This window comes from Macrobrachium nipponense, chromosome 35, assembly GCF_015104395.2.
Source record: "Macrobrachium nipponense isolate FS-2020 chromosome 35, ASM1510439v2, whole genome shotgun sequence".
Taxonomy (NCBI): Eukaryota; Metazoa; Arthropoda; class Malacostraca; order Decapoda; family Palaemonidae; genus Macrobrachium; species Macrobrachium nipponense.
Window position 1 is genome coordinate 29,134,555 of NC_061096.1, and position 18,175 is coordinate 29,152,729.

The window sequence follows — 18,175 nt, forward strand, 5'->3', positions numbered from 1 at the left end:
GAGACTTCTTAGGGGGGAGAGGCAGCCTTCTTCTTCTTCGGCTTATGGGCCTTAGAAGTCGAAGGGGAAGAGGCAGCAGCAGACGAAGACGAAGATGACACCTTCCTCTTCTTCGTCAGCTCACGCAGGACAGTCGTCAGGTCCTCCATCCAGGCCGGAGTCGGGCTTATTGCCGAAGCAACACGGCCCGACTGCACCTGTCCGGAAGGACCTGGGCCTGGGGAAGACACACCATGGGCAGACCAGCATGGACAGGCGCAGGAACCAGGAGCGACAGGAACAGCAACCACAGCCTCGGAGCGTCAGGAAGAACAGCGGCAGCGGTAAACACAGAAGGACAGCCAAGCCAGTAGCGGGAACCACATCAGCGACAGGTACGGCAGGCCCAGCCATCGCCTCGTAGAATCATCGGCAGCCAGCGGGAACCTGGTACTGGCGGCCGGTCTAGGGGCGAGCTGCTGGAACAGCGGAAGTCTGGGGCAGGCAACACGAAGAAAACACAGGCGGCGCGGCATACCCCTCCTCGGTACGGCGGCGACCGGCCCTAGAAGCGGCAGACTGCGTCACCGACACAGCATGGGGAGTGTAGACCAGCGGGGGGAAGCAGCATAAGCGGCCGTGAAGGTTGTAGTGGAGACCACTCCAAGGTCACCGCCCCAGACCTCGCTAGACGCTGCAGCAGATCGTGGATGCTAGGCACGCCCTGCAGCCGCAGTGGTCCATACCTGTCCAAGGTCGTCTCCCACGGATGTAGCACCTGCGGTAGCACAGACAGATAGTAAGAGGGGTTCCCTCACGCACGGGGGGGGGGGAGACATGCCCCACCCCGAACGCAAGGAAGACCCCACCCCAAATACAAAATACAACGAAGAAGCTGAGCGGGAGCAGGAAGGAAGACGAAGAATCGGATACCAAGGGAGTCGCGGGAGAGCTTTCCGACGACTTCCTGCAGACCTTCGCTTCCCCTACCCCGCACAGCAGTGAAAAGTAATATGAAAATGAAACAGAATACTGCCCTTGCGATTCACTTCATAGAACTTAAAAGGGGAAAAGATCAAATCCCGGGTAAGAACGGAAACTTGATCCAAATAATATGATGCTATCATAAAATATATATGAAAATGAAACAGAATACTGCACTTGCGATTTCACTTTCACAGAAAATAATCGTAAGGATCAATTCCCTGGGTAAGAGCGAAATTGATCCAAATTAAATTATGCAAATAAATAAATGAAAATGAAAAGAATACTGCATTGCGAATCCACTTTCATTGCATTTTATCATACAAAATAAAAGGTTCGTGCCGAGCGCAATCACGCTCTCGGTAACGAACGCACAGGGCAAAAATATAATGAAAAAAAGTACTTACATTTTTCAATTACACACTTTCGCCCAAATACATGACTCGGCTCGAGCGTCGGCACCGAGACATAATTCAAGGGTTTAATTCATGAAAAGAGAGGAAATCGCCGCATCTACGGCGATAGCTCCCTGTTGGTTCATAATTAAGTAATGAAAATGAAAACAGTGTACTTACAGTTTTTCATTTTCAAGTCAAACAAACCATTAGTAGAAAACACAATCAATAGCAAAGATACGACGATGAAGCGGGCAGAGAGCGATGACGAAACACGTCCTTCACACCCGCGGCCGAAAGCAAAAGTGATTCTTCACCTCTCGGGCGTGCGCACGATCGGACAGCAGTTAACTACCGTTCTCACCCTTGTTCGTTGAAGCTTACGACCGTCCCAGCTGCCGCTAGTTACCTTCCTATTGTTAAAGGACCGAGGGTTTGTATTACGTATCGGAACAAACGGTGCTGCCAACAGACATCACTAAATAGCAATGTTAATTCTGAAAACAGCTTTCAACATTTGGCAACACCAGTGTATTATATTAAGTACACTGGTTAGTACCTGTACAAAAAAAAAAAAAAAAAAAAAAAAGGTTCTGCATTTACTAATATGTACACCCTTTTGAAAGATTTACCCTTGTTAACTTTCTACATATTTATAAAATCAAATTACATTGATATTAGTGTTTTGTATAGTTATACAAACCTTGTCTTTAATACTATTTTATTCTGAAGAATTATGCCAGTTCATATGTAATTTATTAATTATTTAGGTCTACACATATATAAAGATTAATCCAACAAAAACGCAATTAGTTTATGAAACTGCCATCTTTACTGCAGTTCGTTAAAGTTACATGTAACTTGAAAAAGATATCATAGGAAGTCAAAATATTTGGGTATAGAAATCCACAGTGCTATATAAATTATTCATATTTGATTATCCAGAGCTTCATACTTTTTACAAAACACAAAAGCTCCCAAGGACAAACACTCTATTCCTCTAATCTATATATCACTTATGGCCACCACCCTACATCCACCTTCACTTTTCTCATTCAGCTTCACATTCATACCTCTACATTATAGTAATCTGAATATGTAAAATTTCACAGTAAAATGAATTGATATATAACATTTTAACAAAAAATACTCTCCATCAGCATAGACTTTCACCTGCTTCTCTCTCTGCCTCTACCCCTACTCCCATCTCTTTCCCGACTCCTTTGTCTCTCCCTGCTCCTGTCCCTGTTCCTTTCCCTCTTTTCTTTTTGTCTATCAACATTATTAAATTCCTGGTCCTTCCCTCCACCATCCCCATTTCTCTTCTTCCCATTAATCTCCCTTTCATGGCTCTTATCTCTTTTTTCTGTAGTATCCCAGAAATCCGAGGCTCTGTCTCTTCTTGGAAAACTATTTTCATGTTGCTTAAACTTGGCATTGTCTTCATTCTCATGCCTTCTACTTTTAAACTTCATGTTATTATCGGCATCATCTTCCTCATCCTTTCTTTTGTGTCCTCTTTGGCTTTCCTCTCCTGAAAATCTTTCCCTCCTTGTACCATTTTGCCAATCTGGTCTTTTATCATAGTTTGAGGCATGTCCTTTGGAAGAAGCCGGTTTATCTTCCTCCCGTGCTTGCTTTTCTTGCTTGACTTTAACTCTAGTACTTTCATCCCAAGACTGCTTCTCCTGCTTAACCTTGGGTTTATCAAATCTACCAAATGGGTCATCAGCACCTACAAAGTCAACTTTCAGCCCTTTGGTAATTTCTTTCAGTAATGCCTGAGGATCAGGTTTCTTTTGTCCTTCCTTCTGTCTCTTTCTCTTCTTTTCTCTTTGATAGTCTGATTCTGTTTCTGACGAACTAGATTCGACTTCTACGGCGTGATTTCTTCTTGCTCTCTTTCTTCTTCTTCTTTTTTCTTTTCTTTCTTTTTTCATCTTCTGAACTAGATGAAGAGTCATTGCTGGAACTCCTACCCCGCTTGGATTTTTTAGATTTTTTCTTTTTATCCAATTTCTCAAGTTTCTTCATAAGTCTCCTTTTTTCTTTGGTGCTCAAGGATTTAAGAAGTTTATACTCATCTACAATTTCTTCATCACTCGATAAAAGTCGCTGAAAGAAAAAGGACGAGTTAATACTAAACTGAACAATATTAGATGACATAACCCTTCCTTATAGCCATTTCAAATAATTTCAAGGTATTTATAAACTCAATGGAAAGTATAAGCATAAAAGAAAATACTTTTCTCAAAACTTACATATTTTATAAATAGCCTGTCTCTTAAATACTTAATAAATATCAATGCACTGTCCCTATTACTATTAGTTTAACCAAACAAGTGAGTTAAATAATGAACTCCAGTATAAACTATTCTCAAGGGGAATGGAGTCTGGAGCAAAATACTTGTCTGTCTTGTTCCCATGTCACAGGACTTTGGAAAAGCGATATACTGACATACAGTTTACCTCGGAAGATACGAAAGGCTCAACTTACTAAAACTCAAGATACTAAAGCTAATACAAAAAATTTTTAGGTGGCTCTGCATACGAAAATTTTTCAATATACGAAAAGTTCCGAGATTCGCCCGAACCACCGATAACAATTTTGAAACTCGCGCGCCGCCAACTGAGTAGACTCGCCACCATCCTCCCGCTCTCCCATTGGTTCCTGACGCTAGTCACTGCCATGAGATCCTTCTCTCCTATTGGTCAGCATCCCTCCCATCATGCATCTACGTACTAGTACGTAACAGCGTTCTTCTTCAGCCATTGCTTCTCACCAGTGTTATCGTATGCACGCGGAATTCGTTCGTTCACATGTACGATTTCGTTTGTTAACGTAAATTCGTGTTAGTGATTTCGTTGTGCTACTTTATCGTGTTGTGTGAATACCTAATTAGTATACGTACTACATAACTTAATTACGTACAGTATAGTCATGGGTCCCAAGAAAGTTGCTGAAGTTCACAGAAAGAGGAGAATGCTTTCTATGCAGACAAAAATGGAGATAATAAAAAAGTATGAAGCTGGCTTGCGGTTGAGTGTGATCGCTAAGGAATACAGCCGAAATCCGTCGACGATAGGCACCATCCTCAAACAGAAGGAAGCCATCAAAGCAGCTACACTTTCCAAGGGCGTGACTATTTTGTCCAACAAGAGGAGCCATGTGCATGATGAAATGGAAAGGCTGCTTCTTCTATGGATTGAGGACAAAGAAATCGATGGCGATACGATAACCGAGACGGCAATCTGCCAGAAGGCCAGCGCTATTTTCGGCGATTTGATTGCCCAAGCCGAAGACGACGGAGGAGAGGGGACATCGATGGCAATCCCAGAGTTCAAGGCTTCTCATGGGTGGTTCGAAAAATTCCGTAAACGGACTGGCATCCGTTCGGTGGTGAAGAAATTGAAACTTTGTAAAATACGTAAAGTATAAAAAAGTAAAAAAACTGCCCAAGCCGAAGACGACGGAGGAGAGGGGACATCGATGGCAATCCCAGAGTTCAAGGCTTCTCATGGGTGGTTCGAAAAATTCCGTAAACGGACTGGCATCCGTTCGGTGGTGAAGAAATTGAAACTTTGTAAAATACGTAAAGTATAAAAAAGTAAAAAAATAAATGTAAAAATAAAAAAAAAAAAAAAAAATTTTATTTTAAGTTTTTTGTAAAGTTAAGTGTTACAGTTTTGTTAATGTGTTTTGTAAAGTTTAGTTTGCTTTTCTGACATTTTATTATGTGTTTCGTAAAGTTAAGTGTACGTATCTGCCGTTTGTCCTCCTCCTCTGTCGCCTCACTCGTAAAGTTAAGTGTACGTATCTGCCGTTTGTCCTCCTCCTCTGTCGCCTCACTCGAAAGGTAAGCTTCCACATTTTACTACATACGTACGTATGTACGTAGTACAATATTTTTTGTATACCATGTACACTAATACACTTTATTTACAGGTAATTAGCAGTACGTATTAAGTTAGGTATTGTATGGTCCAAATTGTTGTAGTATTTCATTGTTTATAGGTCAATTTAGCTTTATTATGAAATTTACTGGGGTGTTTTTGGAGGGCTTGGAACGGATTAGCCATTTTACATGTAAAATGCGTTTCAAGATACGAAAAACTCATGATACGAAGGGCGCCTCGGAACGGATTAATTTCGTATCTCGAGGTACCACTGTACCTCTAGGTCCTTTAACAGCATATTTCAACCTCAGCTGGAACATATACCTACTTGTTGAACAAAAGTTTGTTTTGTGTAAATTTGTTCGTGAAAACTAGAAAAAAATTACAATGCAACAAGAAGAGTCATTTTCAAGATTTACAATACTGCTGTACTAAAACAATTTTGCTGCTGGATAATAATTCATAACTAGGATAAATTTTAAACTGAAACTACATCTTACCTGATTCTGGGCAAAAGGGTTTTGACCTCTTCCATAAATCCCTGTTGCTAAGGATCCTAAAGTCTTGAGCTGTAGGCCATCATCCCTCATGCCAACAATTAATTCATTATGATCTAAGTTTTGATTGGCATCTGCATTTTCCAAAACACGACCATACAATGGACATTCCTTATCTGTGTTGATGTGACCCCAGGCCTTACATTTGATGCACCTTACATTTCGAACTGCTATGCCAAAAGGCTGATCTCTAATAGTATCATCATCTTTACAATAGCTGGAAAGTAAAGATTATCATAAATGTTGAGTTCAAGACTAGAGAGATGTTACAAAGAGCAGTATACATAAAAAAAAATACATATTTACAGTAATGAACATTTAAGACTGCTACTTTTTCTTGCCAATTTCCATTCAACTAAATCATTTCTCATATCAGTTAAACAATTTTAGATAACAACAATGATGAATATAACCTACTTTCAATGCATAATTCATCTTACCTTTCCCTAGGAGCATTAAATTTACGCTGCCATTCAAATTTGTACTCTGGTTCACCATCTTCTTTCTCTCTTTCTTTCTTCACACCAGCAGGTGCTTCATACATAAAATTTAGTGACAGTTTCTCCTTATTCTCCCCCTTTGCCAACAAAGCCTTATTGTTGTACAACTCTTGCTCCTTTTCATACTGCAAACGTAACTCCTCTTGCTTTTTTCGTTCTGCATCTGCCTTTTGTTCAGCTATCCATACCTGTTGAAATTGTGCAGCTGGTAAGAATCAAGGACAGTGAATAATTATAAATGTACATCTAAACAGAACAGAATCTGTTCCAATGCTCAAAAAGTTTGCTACAAAATAAAACCTGCTGCAGTGCTCAGAAAAAATTTGAACATAATGCAATCTGTTGCAATACTCAGAAACATTTTAAACAATGTACCAGTTATTGTAATAAAGTTCTCAGAAAATTTGTTCAAGAGTCAAGGCAATGAAAGCATCCTTACTGCTTTATACCATACACTTCCAACACAGTAAAAATTTGCTTACTTTGGAACAAAAAAATTTGTAAAAACCTGCTGCAAATTCATACCAAACATTCTTTTACTATACAGAAAAAAAAACAAACTGGGGAGGCCTGTTTATTGACCATAACAGCATACATGAGATTTTATGCATACAGCATGAATGTAGCCTATATACCTATTACAAGTGTTTTCTGAGTACTGCTAGCAGGGAAGTTACAAGAACAATCTGAGCATGCCGATCCAAGTAATATATACCTTCAGCAGCCAGGTTAGACCAGTGTTCTATAAGTGCAACATAACAGAACAATATACACAAAACACCAATAACTGGAGGCTTGGGAAACACCTGTTCAGAAATATGCTAAGATGTCATGGACTTACAACATATAGTAAGCATTTGTGGTATTGCATAGTATACTACTTATAATATTGTAGCTATGCATAAATGATACCCATAATATATGTATACTCAGTATGCTGTATCTGGAAATATATGGTTCAAAAACATTTACAAGAATACCTGTTAAATTAGTAATCTCCAGTTTCGTCTCTGTGCTGTTAGCCTACACCATTTTCCGTGTGAAGTAGGTAGGCTATGACAGTTAACAAGAATTTGTAAAATGATACTTCCTCTACTGGATGAAACGTTCCAAGCATTTATTTTAAATGCAAGTGTTGGTTTAAAATATTTTTAAAATTTAATTTTCATTGTTTCTCATTGTTAAAAATTACTAGGCTACATGGCTACCTAAGAAGTATGATGCAAGAATACATTCTACTATATATTGCTCCTAGTGAACAGCACCCAATAACAGAATTCTGGAGGACAAATATAGAAAAGTGTACGCAGTTACAGCTCCTATCTAAGTACCCAGTTGATCTTAACCTGAGGCTAGCGCGCGCAGCAAAACAATACCTCTTGCCAGAACAAACGAGCTTGCCAAGAATATTTAAATATGTGGATAAGGCTTGAAGCGCGGAACGTTAACAAGAAAAATGATATTGTTATGATACAATAAAGTTTCATACATACTTACCTGGGCAGATATATACATATGCTAAGGACTCCGTCGTCCCCGACAGAAATTCAAAATTTCGCGGCACCACGCTGCAGGTAGGTCAGGTGATCTACCGTCCTGCCCTGGGTGGCAGGATTAGGAACCATTCCTGTTTTCTATCATATTTTTTCTCTTCCACCTGTCTCCTTGCGGGAGGCTGGTGGGGGGGGGCCCTAATCGTATATATCTGCCAGGTAAGTATGTATGAAACTTTATTGTATCATAACAATATCATTTTCATACAATCAACTTACCTGTCAGATATATACATAGCTGATTGGCACCCTTCGGTGGAGGGTAAGAGACAGCTACTATATGGAATAGACAGGTAAACAACATATGTTGTAGGTATAATTAAAACCTTGGTTCCTACCTGATAGTGGTAGACTTCGTGGGTGTTTGCCCACCCAGTAGTCTGCATCACCTCAAGAAACTTTAGCGAGATATGTGATCTATGGACCAGAGTTCTTGTGGGTCGCCGAAGGGGTCTTATCCACTTACTCGGCAGAGCCTGAAAGGACTTTGTCAATGGGTGCTGATCCACTTATATGACAATACACCTTATGAAGGAGCGCAACACCGATCCCGATCACCTGATCCTAACACGAGGGTTCGCGCTCAAATTGGAAAGAGTTATCCCCACACTCCTTTCAAAAACCCCAATAATTTCACTAAGTTAAAAAACTTTAACTAAGGATCAGTGTCGGCTCCTTATCCCAGTAACGTATCCGCAGAAACGTATAAACCAAAAGAGAAGGATCTCTCGTAGGTTAACTTGACATCCTTTGTGTAATGAGAAGTCAACACAGAGTTGCCTCTACCGTACAACACAGCTAATATGTCTTATATGACATATTGTTATGTAAAGAACAAGAATTTGCAAAAGCGCGCACTTCCTGCGCTTTTAATTCTCAGCTGTTTGAAGGAATCGAGTCACTAATGAAGTGCTTAGGAGATCTCCATGTTTCAAAGAAGACCAGGGCTTTCTTGAAATGGAATCTCACCCTACTGAAGCCTGAAGCCTGGCAGGCAACCTCGCGCCTGGCTGGTGCTTCGCTCTTGGTTGGCGCCTAGCGCTTGTCTGGTACCTTTCGCTTGACTGGCGCCTCGCATCTGGATGACGCTTCGCGTCTTAGCTGGAGATTCGCGCCTAGAGCCTGGCTGGCTGCTCGCGCCTGGCTGGCGCTTTGTGCCTGCCTGGCGCCTCGCGCCTGCCTGGAGCTTCGCGCCTGGCTGGCGCCTTGCGCCTGGCTGGCGTCTAGCTCCTGGTTTTGAGTGGCGCCTTGCGCCTGCCTGGAGCTTCGCGGCTGGCTGGCGTCTCGCACCAGTGGCGCTTTGTGCCTGCCTGGCGCCTCGCGCCTGGCTGGTGTCTCGCGCCAGGTTGGCGCTTTGTGCCTGCCTGGCGCCTTGCGCCTGCCTGGAGCTTCGCGCCTGGCTGGCGTCTCGCGCCCGGCTTGAGTGGCGCCTTGCGCCTGCCTGGAGCTTCGCCGCTGGTTGGTACCGTCGCCCTTGCCTGGCGCCTCGCTCCTGCCTGGCGCCTCGCGCCTGGTGGCTCCTCCCCACTTGCCGGAGCTTCGAGCTTGGTAGAGTCTCGAGGATGTCTGGCAATGTCCACATCGGACACACTGATCTGCCTCCTATGTTCGCATCTAGCGCATCTGTGTCAGGTGTAGGCCCGGTCTTTCTCCTCATCAGCACAATGACAGTGTTCTTGGGGCTGTCTGCAGGTTTCTTCTTCCTTACTGACTTTGTGTTCAGAAGGTCTTGAGTCGCCTTCTCAGTTAATTGAACGAGAAAGTCCTTCACTACTGAGAAGGGAACAAAAAGTCAGACAAGGCGATGTACAGAAGCGCTGCCCTCTGAGCGTGGGAGACCGCTTTTGTTAAAAAGACACTATATACTGTCCTCTTTTTTTAAGAAGACCTGCTCCAAACAAAGAGGAGATCTCAACCGAGCCATCCTGACCGCTTTGTCTATACAAGACAAAATACACAGAAGGACTTCTGGTTCGAGTCCTTCAGAATCATGGGCTTTCTTGGACATCACCCCAAGGACCAATCTAAGAAGTTGAAAACTTCCAATACATGAAAGAGTCCCTTGAGGATATGGTCCAGTTCTGAAATGACCCCAAGTTATACGGGCAGAGTTCAAACCTTGTCTACGTGAAGCGTCAACTAAGGTCGAAAAGTCCGCTTCTTGACGTAGACGGAAGAGAATACCCATATTCTCTCCCGTCTGATATCAAATGCCTCTTTTACCAGCTAGTCTCGCTGGAGGCATGCAGAAGACCGTTCTAACTAACTCCTTCTTCAACTTCATCCAAGAGTCTAAGACTGAAGAGCCCTCTTCATCGAAATGGCGGGCTCATTCTAAGAAAAAACGAAGATTTCTTCGTCGTTGCACTCGAGAAAAGAGAGCGCGGAGAAGGAGGAGAGGCAGGAGTCAAGTCGTCTCCATACTCTCTCTAGAAGCAAGGCTGTCAAAAACATTATAGTTCGACAGTCCTTCTCTTCCTTGATACTCCTCCTCCGAGTTTACTTCTAACTCGGGGTCTAGATGAGTCTCCGCTGCTAATTCAGTACGCTCTTTCCTCTGGAGGAGACAAACTCCTAATAGGAGAGGGCTAAGGGAATGATATTCCTTCCTCTCCCGCTTTAATAGTCCTGGAAAGGCGCCAACAGCCCAGCTTCTCTCCATAAATGGATGACGCTTCCCGCTTGGATGACGCTTGTAGTCAGCCAAGCGTCCTGGCTGACGCCTCCCGTTTGTGTGGCTGCTGACGTCTGGATGACGCCTCGCGCCTGGAAGACGCTTCGCTCTCAAAAGGCGTCCTAACTGGCGCCAAAATTTTGGTTGGAGCCTGCGTCTAAAAGCAGCTTTAAATGACTATTCATGTCTTGACGACGTCTCACGTCTCTCGTCTCTCTGGCGTTACGTGTCTTCCGTAAGATTCTCCCGATCTCGCTCTCGAAACCGAAGCCTCTGCGATATGTTTGGAAGCTTTCAGTCTGCATGGACGCCTCTCGCTTCGCAGGGGAGAGAGGACGAGACTTCTTGATTGGAAGCGCAACGTCCTTCCTACGAGGCGCTAACACTCCCACCAAAGAGGCCAATTGCTCTTGTACTGGCAAGATAATCTTCCTTGAAGCTTTTCCCACGTCATCTTCAATCGGGGGAGAAGTAGGAAAAGGAAGCAGTCTATAGGAAGCCTGTTCGTCTTCTCACAACTCTTTCCAATAAATGTTAAACATGTTAACAGTTATTATCGTCGATCGAGAAAGATCTCTTTGTTAACGCGAATAGGAGCGAAAAAAGAGATTCTCGATGCTCTATGCGATATGAGAGTGTCGTGGAAATGGCCTAAGTGATTAAATGGGTAACGAAATCAGGAACGAATCTTGCCGTTACCGAGCTTGGTGTCCGAGAGTCTACTGGACTCCTAGGTTTAATAACTCGCTAAAACGAGAAAATCTTGGATGGTGCTCTTGGCTCACTGCGCCAGGCTGGCGCTTCTGGCGCAAATTTTGCGCCAGGCTGGCGCTTCTGGAGCATTGCGCCAGGTTGGTACTTCTGGCGCGTTGCGCCAGACTGGCGCTTTCTTCTTAATTCTTTTTATGTTATGTGCCAGAACACCTGTGCCTTTATGGTACCCCTCCGACATCCTTTCACATGTTAATTCCGTTCTTAGTAGAAAAAACTTTATATACGTAGTATAGTCCATTCAGGGAAACAAGTTCTGCCCCAAAGAGAATGTTTCCCATCCGACTCATCCATCTTCTTCTGAGCAGGTACTCTAATAAGCTATGCTTTCGTAAGCCTGAGAGCATTATAATATAATGTTCTTGCTGCGATAGATTCCTTTAATAATGTTACCTACGGTAAACGCATTGAAAGTTGTACTATCTCTTTTATTGAAAGCTTCTTAGCAAAAGGCATACAATATTTATTTATGTTAGCTTAACTATCCCCTCAATCCGAGGTTTAAGACCGCGATGTAGGGGAGAGATACGGAAAGTTATTCCATCCCGCAGGAGAGAGATTCGCCCGACCGCTCATGACTGACACCTACATGGTACTGACAGTAAGTCAGTAACTGGCATAGGCGTACTGCGTTGGTCTCAGGCTCTCAGCGAAAGCAGTCCCGCTTACTCTTCCAGAGTTGCCAGCTACTCCAATTAATAAAGGAATTTAATAAAATTATTATCGAACTTCAGGAAGTTCTTATTAAAGCATATTTAAGCGAAACAAGACTTCGATAAATCTAGAAGCTAAGTAGGTGTAGTCTTAACAATCCCTTTAAGCGTAGTCCTTCCTAGGAAAGACGTAGAAGGATACTTTGAATTGAGTTGCACAGAAAAGAAGTAACTACGGTATGTGTTTATGAATTGGACCGTATCGTATTCTCATACATCAGAAACTCTACTACCTTCTACTATCTTCGTTCTTTTCGTTAATAGAACGATAGAAAGAGTATATATATATATATATATCCTTAATTAAGGAACGAAGTTAATCAAGGAACTCTTTATATCTTCGTGATTCTTCATAAAATCGCGGAAGAGACAGAATTCCTGTTCATCACTTAGGGTTTACGGAGGAAGTAGATATTTTCTATCCGCCATCATACCCAAACATCGATGAGATCTTATTAAGAAAAAATCTCCCAAAGCTCTTGCCTCCTCAAAAACGAGGGAAGAGCATGGATGAAGGAGAGAGTCCGCATTGAGAGGAACTGCCTAACAAAGAAGTCTTCTGAATAATGAAAAGGGGCTTCTCTTAGTATCAGAATCCTTCTGACAAAAGCAACGGCCGCCTGTGCGACATCTTGCACATTTGCCAGGGGAAAGTTGTTCAAGTTAAAAATTCAAAGAGGAGTCTCGCGACTGACCTCTCTCTCTAATAAAGATTTTTGAAATCTTCTGACGCCTGGCGTCTGGATCCTTGCGCCTAGCGTCTGGATAGTTCCGCGCTTGCCTGGAATGTTCCGCACGCTAGACAGGAGACTCGCTCCTGGAATGTTCCGCTTGCGTGGAAGGTCCCGTGCGCCCTAATAGATCCGAGCGCCTCTAGTCTTGTTATACGAGCCTCTTGCCAGAAAACGTTCAATGGAAGCATCCTTCTGATTGGCCATTCTACTATAAGGCTCCTTAGTTAAGCCGTCTGTTTTCTCTTTGAAGGCGCCTTGCGCCAAGAAAAAGTTCTGAACGCGGCTCGCACTCAGTTGCTGGAACGCGGCTCGCGTTTATCTGTATGAACGAGGCTCACGCTAGTCTGTTGGAACGCGGCTCGCGCTAGTCTGTTGGAACGCGGCTCGCTGCTGGCTGTTGGAACGTGGCTCGCGCTAGCTTGCTGGCTGGCTCTCAGCCTCTCGCTTAGTGAGTCAGTGTTCTCTTATTCAGAGAACGAGCCAGATCGTCCGAACTTCTAACATGTACATTCTTCGTCTTTTCGGATGTAAGTGAAGAACGGAAGAACAGACGCACTTTTTTAAAGGCTGCCTTTGCAATGGCTATCCCTGGCAGTCTGGGACGTTTTACAGATCCTGCCGAGGGAACGCCCGATCGGTGGGGATTCTCCATAACCTCCGTAAGGCTTTCGACTTTCCTTCTCCTCTGGGCTTGTGAGTTTGGAAGAGGTCTAGGCCTGAGAGCGAGACAGAGCCGATCGAACGTACCCTCTACTAATTAGGACGCCTTTCCCAATGGCGAACTTGGCAGTCTGGGACGTTCTACAGATCCTGCCGAGGGGACGCCTGATCGGTGGGGATTCTCCATAACCTCCGTAAGGCTTTCGACTTATGTGAGCTTGGAAGAGGTCTAGGCCTGGGAGCGAAACAGAGCCGAACAGAACGCACTCTCCACTGCCACTAACAGTAAAATCACTTCTTACCTTTCAATAGCTCGTATTTTGAGCTACATTCCTTTGTCTTCAAATTGCAATATGAATTTGAAGATTCTGTGAAGTAAGAAGGAGATGAGGATACCACACTACTAGTAATGTTAATGCTCTAACTGCTCGTTAGTACGAGAGCTATATAAACTTCTAAAGGAAGCGTAACTATTCTTTCCTTACATCGTCAAGAAGGAAGTTAGCTCAATCAATTCTAACATTTATTACACGTTAATATGAATAAATTATTAAAATTTTTCCTTCTTGCAAAACTATGATTGTCTACCTTGTCTACCGAAAAGTTCGGTAGTTACACGTAAACAATTCTTCGAAATTTTCGAAGCCAAAGTTATCAAAAATGATATTGTTATGATACAATAAAGTTTGTTCATACTTACCTGGCAGATATATATATAGCTGTATTTTCTGAGTCCGACAGAATTTTAAAAACTTCCGACACACGCAGTGGTCGGCCAGGTGGTTAGTACCCATTCCCTCGCCTGGGAGGCGGGTATCAGGAACCATTCCCATTTTCTATTCATAATTTTTATTTCCACTGTCCCCTGAGGGGAGGTGGGTGGGTACTTGATTATATATCTGCCAGGTAAGTATGAACAAACTTTATTGTATCATAACAATATCATTTTGTCATGAAACTTACCTGTCAGATATATATATAGCTGAATCCCACCTTTGGAGGTGGGAAGGGACAGAATAGAAGGATTTTGGGAAACAAATGCATGCAGATGATTTACATCTTGGTTCCACCTGTTAGCATAGCTGGCTTCGTGGTTACTGCCACGTAAGTCTGCTTGTGCTACTAGAGTTGCCAGCGAGGTAGAGACCTATATAGCTGGTGCACTCCAGATGATCTGTCACAGGGGCGAGACCACGACGTGACTAGACCATATTGACCATACCATGAGGGCTAAGAAGAAAAAATAAATATATATATATATCTAAATATATATATCACCACCTGACCAACCTAGCCAAAAGTTAAGGTGTGGTTAACTAAGGCTTAAGAGTTAAGAAGTCGCCGTTGTCGGCGACTCAACAAACTAAATTAAGAGCTCTTCTAACCATTTTCTACAGGATAGGATGAGTGGTACTTCTTGCCCCCAAGATGTGTCTGCAGACACGTATGGCCCTAGCGAGCAGCAGATCTCATATGCCATCTTCACATCTCGCAGGGAGTGTGAAGTGAACACAGAGTTGCTTGTTCGCTAAAACATGGTACTCAGGATGTTGCTGAGTGCCATGCTCTGTTGAAATGCTTCCGAGGCCGCGCCCTCACCTCGTGAGCATTCAGATAAAAAGATTTCAAATCTTTGTGCAAACACAATGAAGGAGCATTTTTGAAAGAACTCCTTAACACTAAAGCCAGGCTGTTCTTCGATATGGGCAAGTCTGTCTTTTTCGGAACACTGCAGATTGCCCGAATGACTTCGACTTTCTTGAGTTTTATGTAGATAAAACTTGAGAGACCCGACAGGGCACAGGACTCTCTCTGGCTCCTGCCCACTAACTTGTGCCATCCTTGCTTCCAAGCTCCTGGCCCAAGGACAAAACGGGTTACCATTCTTAGGCCAACGAACGGAAGGGTTAGAGAGCACACCGCCTTGTGTTCTCTAAAGCCAAAACTTGTGACGATGGCTTAAAATCTCACTAACCCTCTTTGTCGTATCTAGGGTGGTTAGAAGAAGGCCTTCCTGATCACATGCAAGAAGTTAACAGGTAGGAGAGGTTCGAATGCTTTGACATCAGAACTTCAGACTACGTCTAAGTTCCATATTGAAGCTTCGATCTGGACATGCACAGTCAGTCCGTCTGTACTAAAGTCAGGTGACCGACCAGTTGACCAGTCAGACGAATCAAGGACAGCAAGGCTGTACCCTGAAGACCATAAGGCACTATTCTTCGCTGAAGGATGAGTGTCTGGACTGCCTGGGCGATTCAATCTAAGCAAACCTTGGGGGTGTATCAACGCAACCCAACGTCGTCAGCGAATCAACTCCTGACTCGAGCTTCTGTGCCAGGAGAAAGGAGCGACAGGAGCAAAAAGGCGATTCAGTCCCGAAGGAAGAATGCCTGACAGTCCAACCTGGTCTCATGTTACACGATCATCGGGGGTGTATAAACGCAACCGACTTCGTCAACAAGAAACTCGGGCTACTATATGTCGCCTGATCTCGCACGAGTGTCTGACTCCGAGAAAACAGGTGAGACAAAAAGTAGATGATGAGCGAGGTTCGAGATTCCACAGAACTCAAAGATCGTGAAGGGCTTTGTTGTTTGACAGACGCAAATCTCTGAGCCCAAATGCCGTCAACAACATATTTGCGTATTCTTTAATAGTTGTGACTGCCAGCTTATCCCATTCTTCAGACGGAAATGGAAGACGGTAATCTTATTCCTGTCAACATCTCGATAGCCTGAACGTAGTCAGACTCAGAGCGGAGATGTATATAGGTAGTTATAGGTACCTTTCGAGTTAGAGTAGACCGACTCTCTCGGAAAAGGTCCTTGGAAAGTGAACTAGGAAGTATGTGACCTCTGTGAATCCAGGATCCTGAAGGCCAACATGGGGCGATCAGCGTCATTGTCGCTCCCTGTGACGTCATAAATCCTCTTATTACATTTCCTAAGCGATTGAAAAAAGGGGAAAAAAGAGACTAAATATCCATCCCCGTTCAATATCATAGGATGGCGTTTAATGGTACCGATCCCGGATCGAGAATAAGGGAGCAGAAAAGAAGAAGCCTCTTCGTCCTCAAAATATCGAAGAGAAGAATGAAAGGGCGTCCCTAAACGTCTCCACAACTCTCAACTTACTTTCTAAGAAAGATTCCACTCGGAAGTCAATAGTTGCTGCCGTCTATCTAGACGATTCGTACGGACTTTTGCCAAATCCTGTAACGAACCTCTAGAGGATCGTTACATTCTACGCCGTTGTTGTATAATAGGCTTTCTCGTAAACTCGAACAGGGACCGAGAGAAGATACTTCTTAAGAATATGATGAGAGCTGTGGAATATCAGAGTTGATCTGGACCACTGGTTCCCAAACTCGTTACGAGGACTGGAGGGACTACCGAATCGCTTTTACTTCTTTCAGATTAAGATCCAGGACATCTGAAACCCTATCCAGATGTCCGGCACCTTCTTTCTATCACCTCAGGTGATAAACGCACTGAGAGATGTTCAGAATCATTCCTAGATCTTGAATAATATTTCAGTTTCCCGGTAGGTAGAAAAAACTGTGGTCTGAATTGCAGTCTATTCGGGAAAAAAAACAAACTTCTTCAGGAAGGAAATGGTCCCAGCAAGCTCATCCATTCCCTCCCCGAGTATGCTTACTTCCCTAATAAGGCTGCGCTTTGCCTAAGCAGGAGAGCATATAAAAGTGCAATGTTGCGGTAGACTCGTAGTTCTATACCGTGCGGTAACGAGCACCGAAAGGATTAAGAGATAACTCTGTTGAACATAGTAAGCAAAACGAATGCAACGTTTATTCATTCACGTAGAAATCCCCTCAATCTTAGGCTAAAGTCCGTGATTGTAGGGCAGAGATACAGTTAGTCAGTCAATCCCGCAGGAGAGACGTAACCGCCAGCACAGAGATACGGTTAGTCAGTCAATCCCGCAGGAGAGAGAGACGTAACCTACCGCGCATGACAGCGCCCGATCTGTTACTGGCTCGGTTGGACTCAGTGTTGCCGTTCATTGTTTCTGCGTGAGGCATTCTGCACGTTTTCTTAAATAGTGAAAGGGCACACTTAAGCAGTTGTTTTCTAAACAAGAGGGATAACCGAAATATTTCTTTGTTATTTTAACACCACATCCATTTCAAATATCTATGAGTAGTAACCAAAGAATCCCACCAACAAAAGTTTGTCATGTATTTTCCATTGTAACCTTTCTGGTGTGTTTTTTTTTCTTGGTTGTTATTCATGATGCCTGCACACCGGATTATTTTTATTATATGTGACATTTATTAACTTCGTCATACAAATTTTTAGGAGTACAAAATATACATATTTTAATTCGTTTATATGTAAATTTACAAAAGTAATTAAGAACATATATAATAATATGTATATATATATATATATATATATATATATATATATATCTATATATATATATATATATATATATATATATATATATATATATATATATATAAACAAACCTAAGAACTAAAGCAAAACAATTACAAGATTCTAATTTATTTATAGCTATATATAAATCTATTTACAAAGTAACATGCAGTATGCTATTGCGCTGCACAGTCATTAAACTTCTACATTACTTAGTGATATATTGCACTGTCGAAGAAATATAGAAGACATACACAGTGAATTACACTTCTTGGTTATCCTCATCTGGTAAATTTTGAGATCTTTGAATTGCCTTAATCATAACATGATTAGGATCAAAATTCAAGTATCCTCC

At 42.8% G+C, this 18,175-nt stretch overlaps 1 protein-coding gene across 1 annotated transcript; it reads right to left on the bottom strand.

Annotated features, from left to right (window-relative positions):
- Positions 1-2,515: 2,515 nt before the first annotated feature.
- On the bottom strand, positions 2,516-7,827 carry LOC135208309 (corepressor interacting with RBPJ 1-like). Its single transcript, XM_064240412.1, is given in 6 exon segments — positions 2,516-3,229; positions 3,231-3,473; positions 5,756-6,029; positions 6,253-6,517; positions 7,028-7,118; positions 7,810-7,827. Coding segments are annotated over 6 exon segments (1,593 nt in total). The 3' UTR covers positions 2,516-2,527.
- Positions 7,828-18,175: the final 10,348 nt, after the last annotated feature.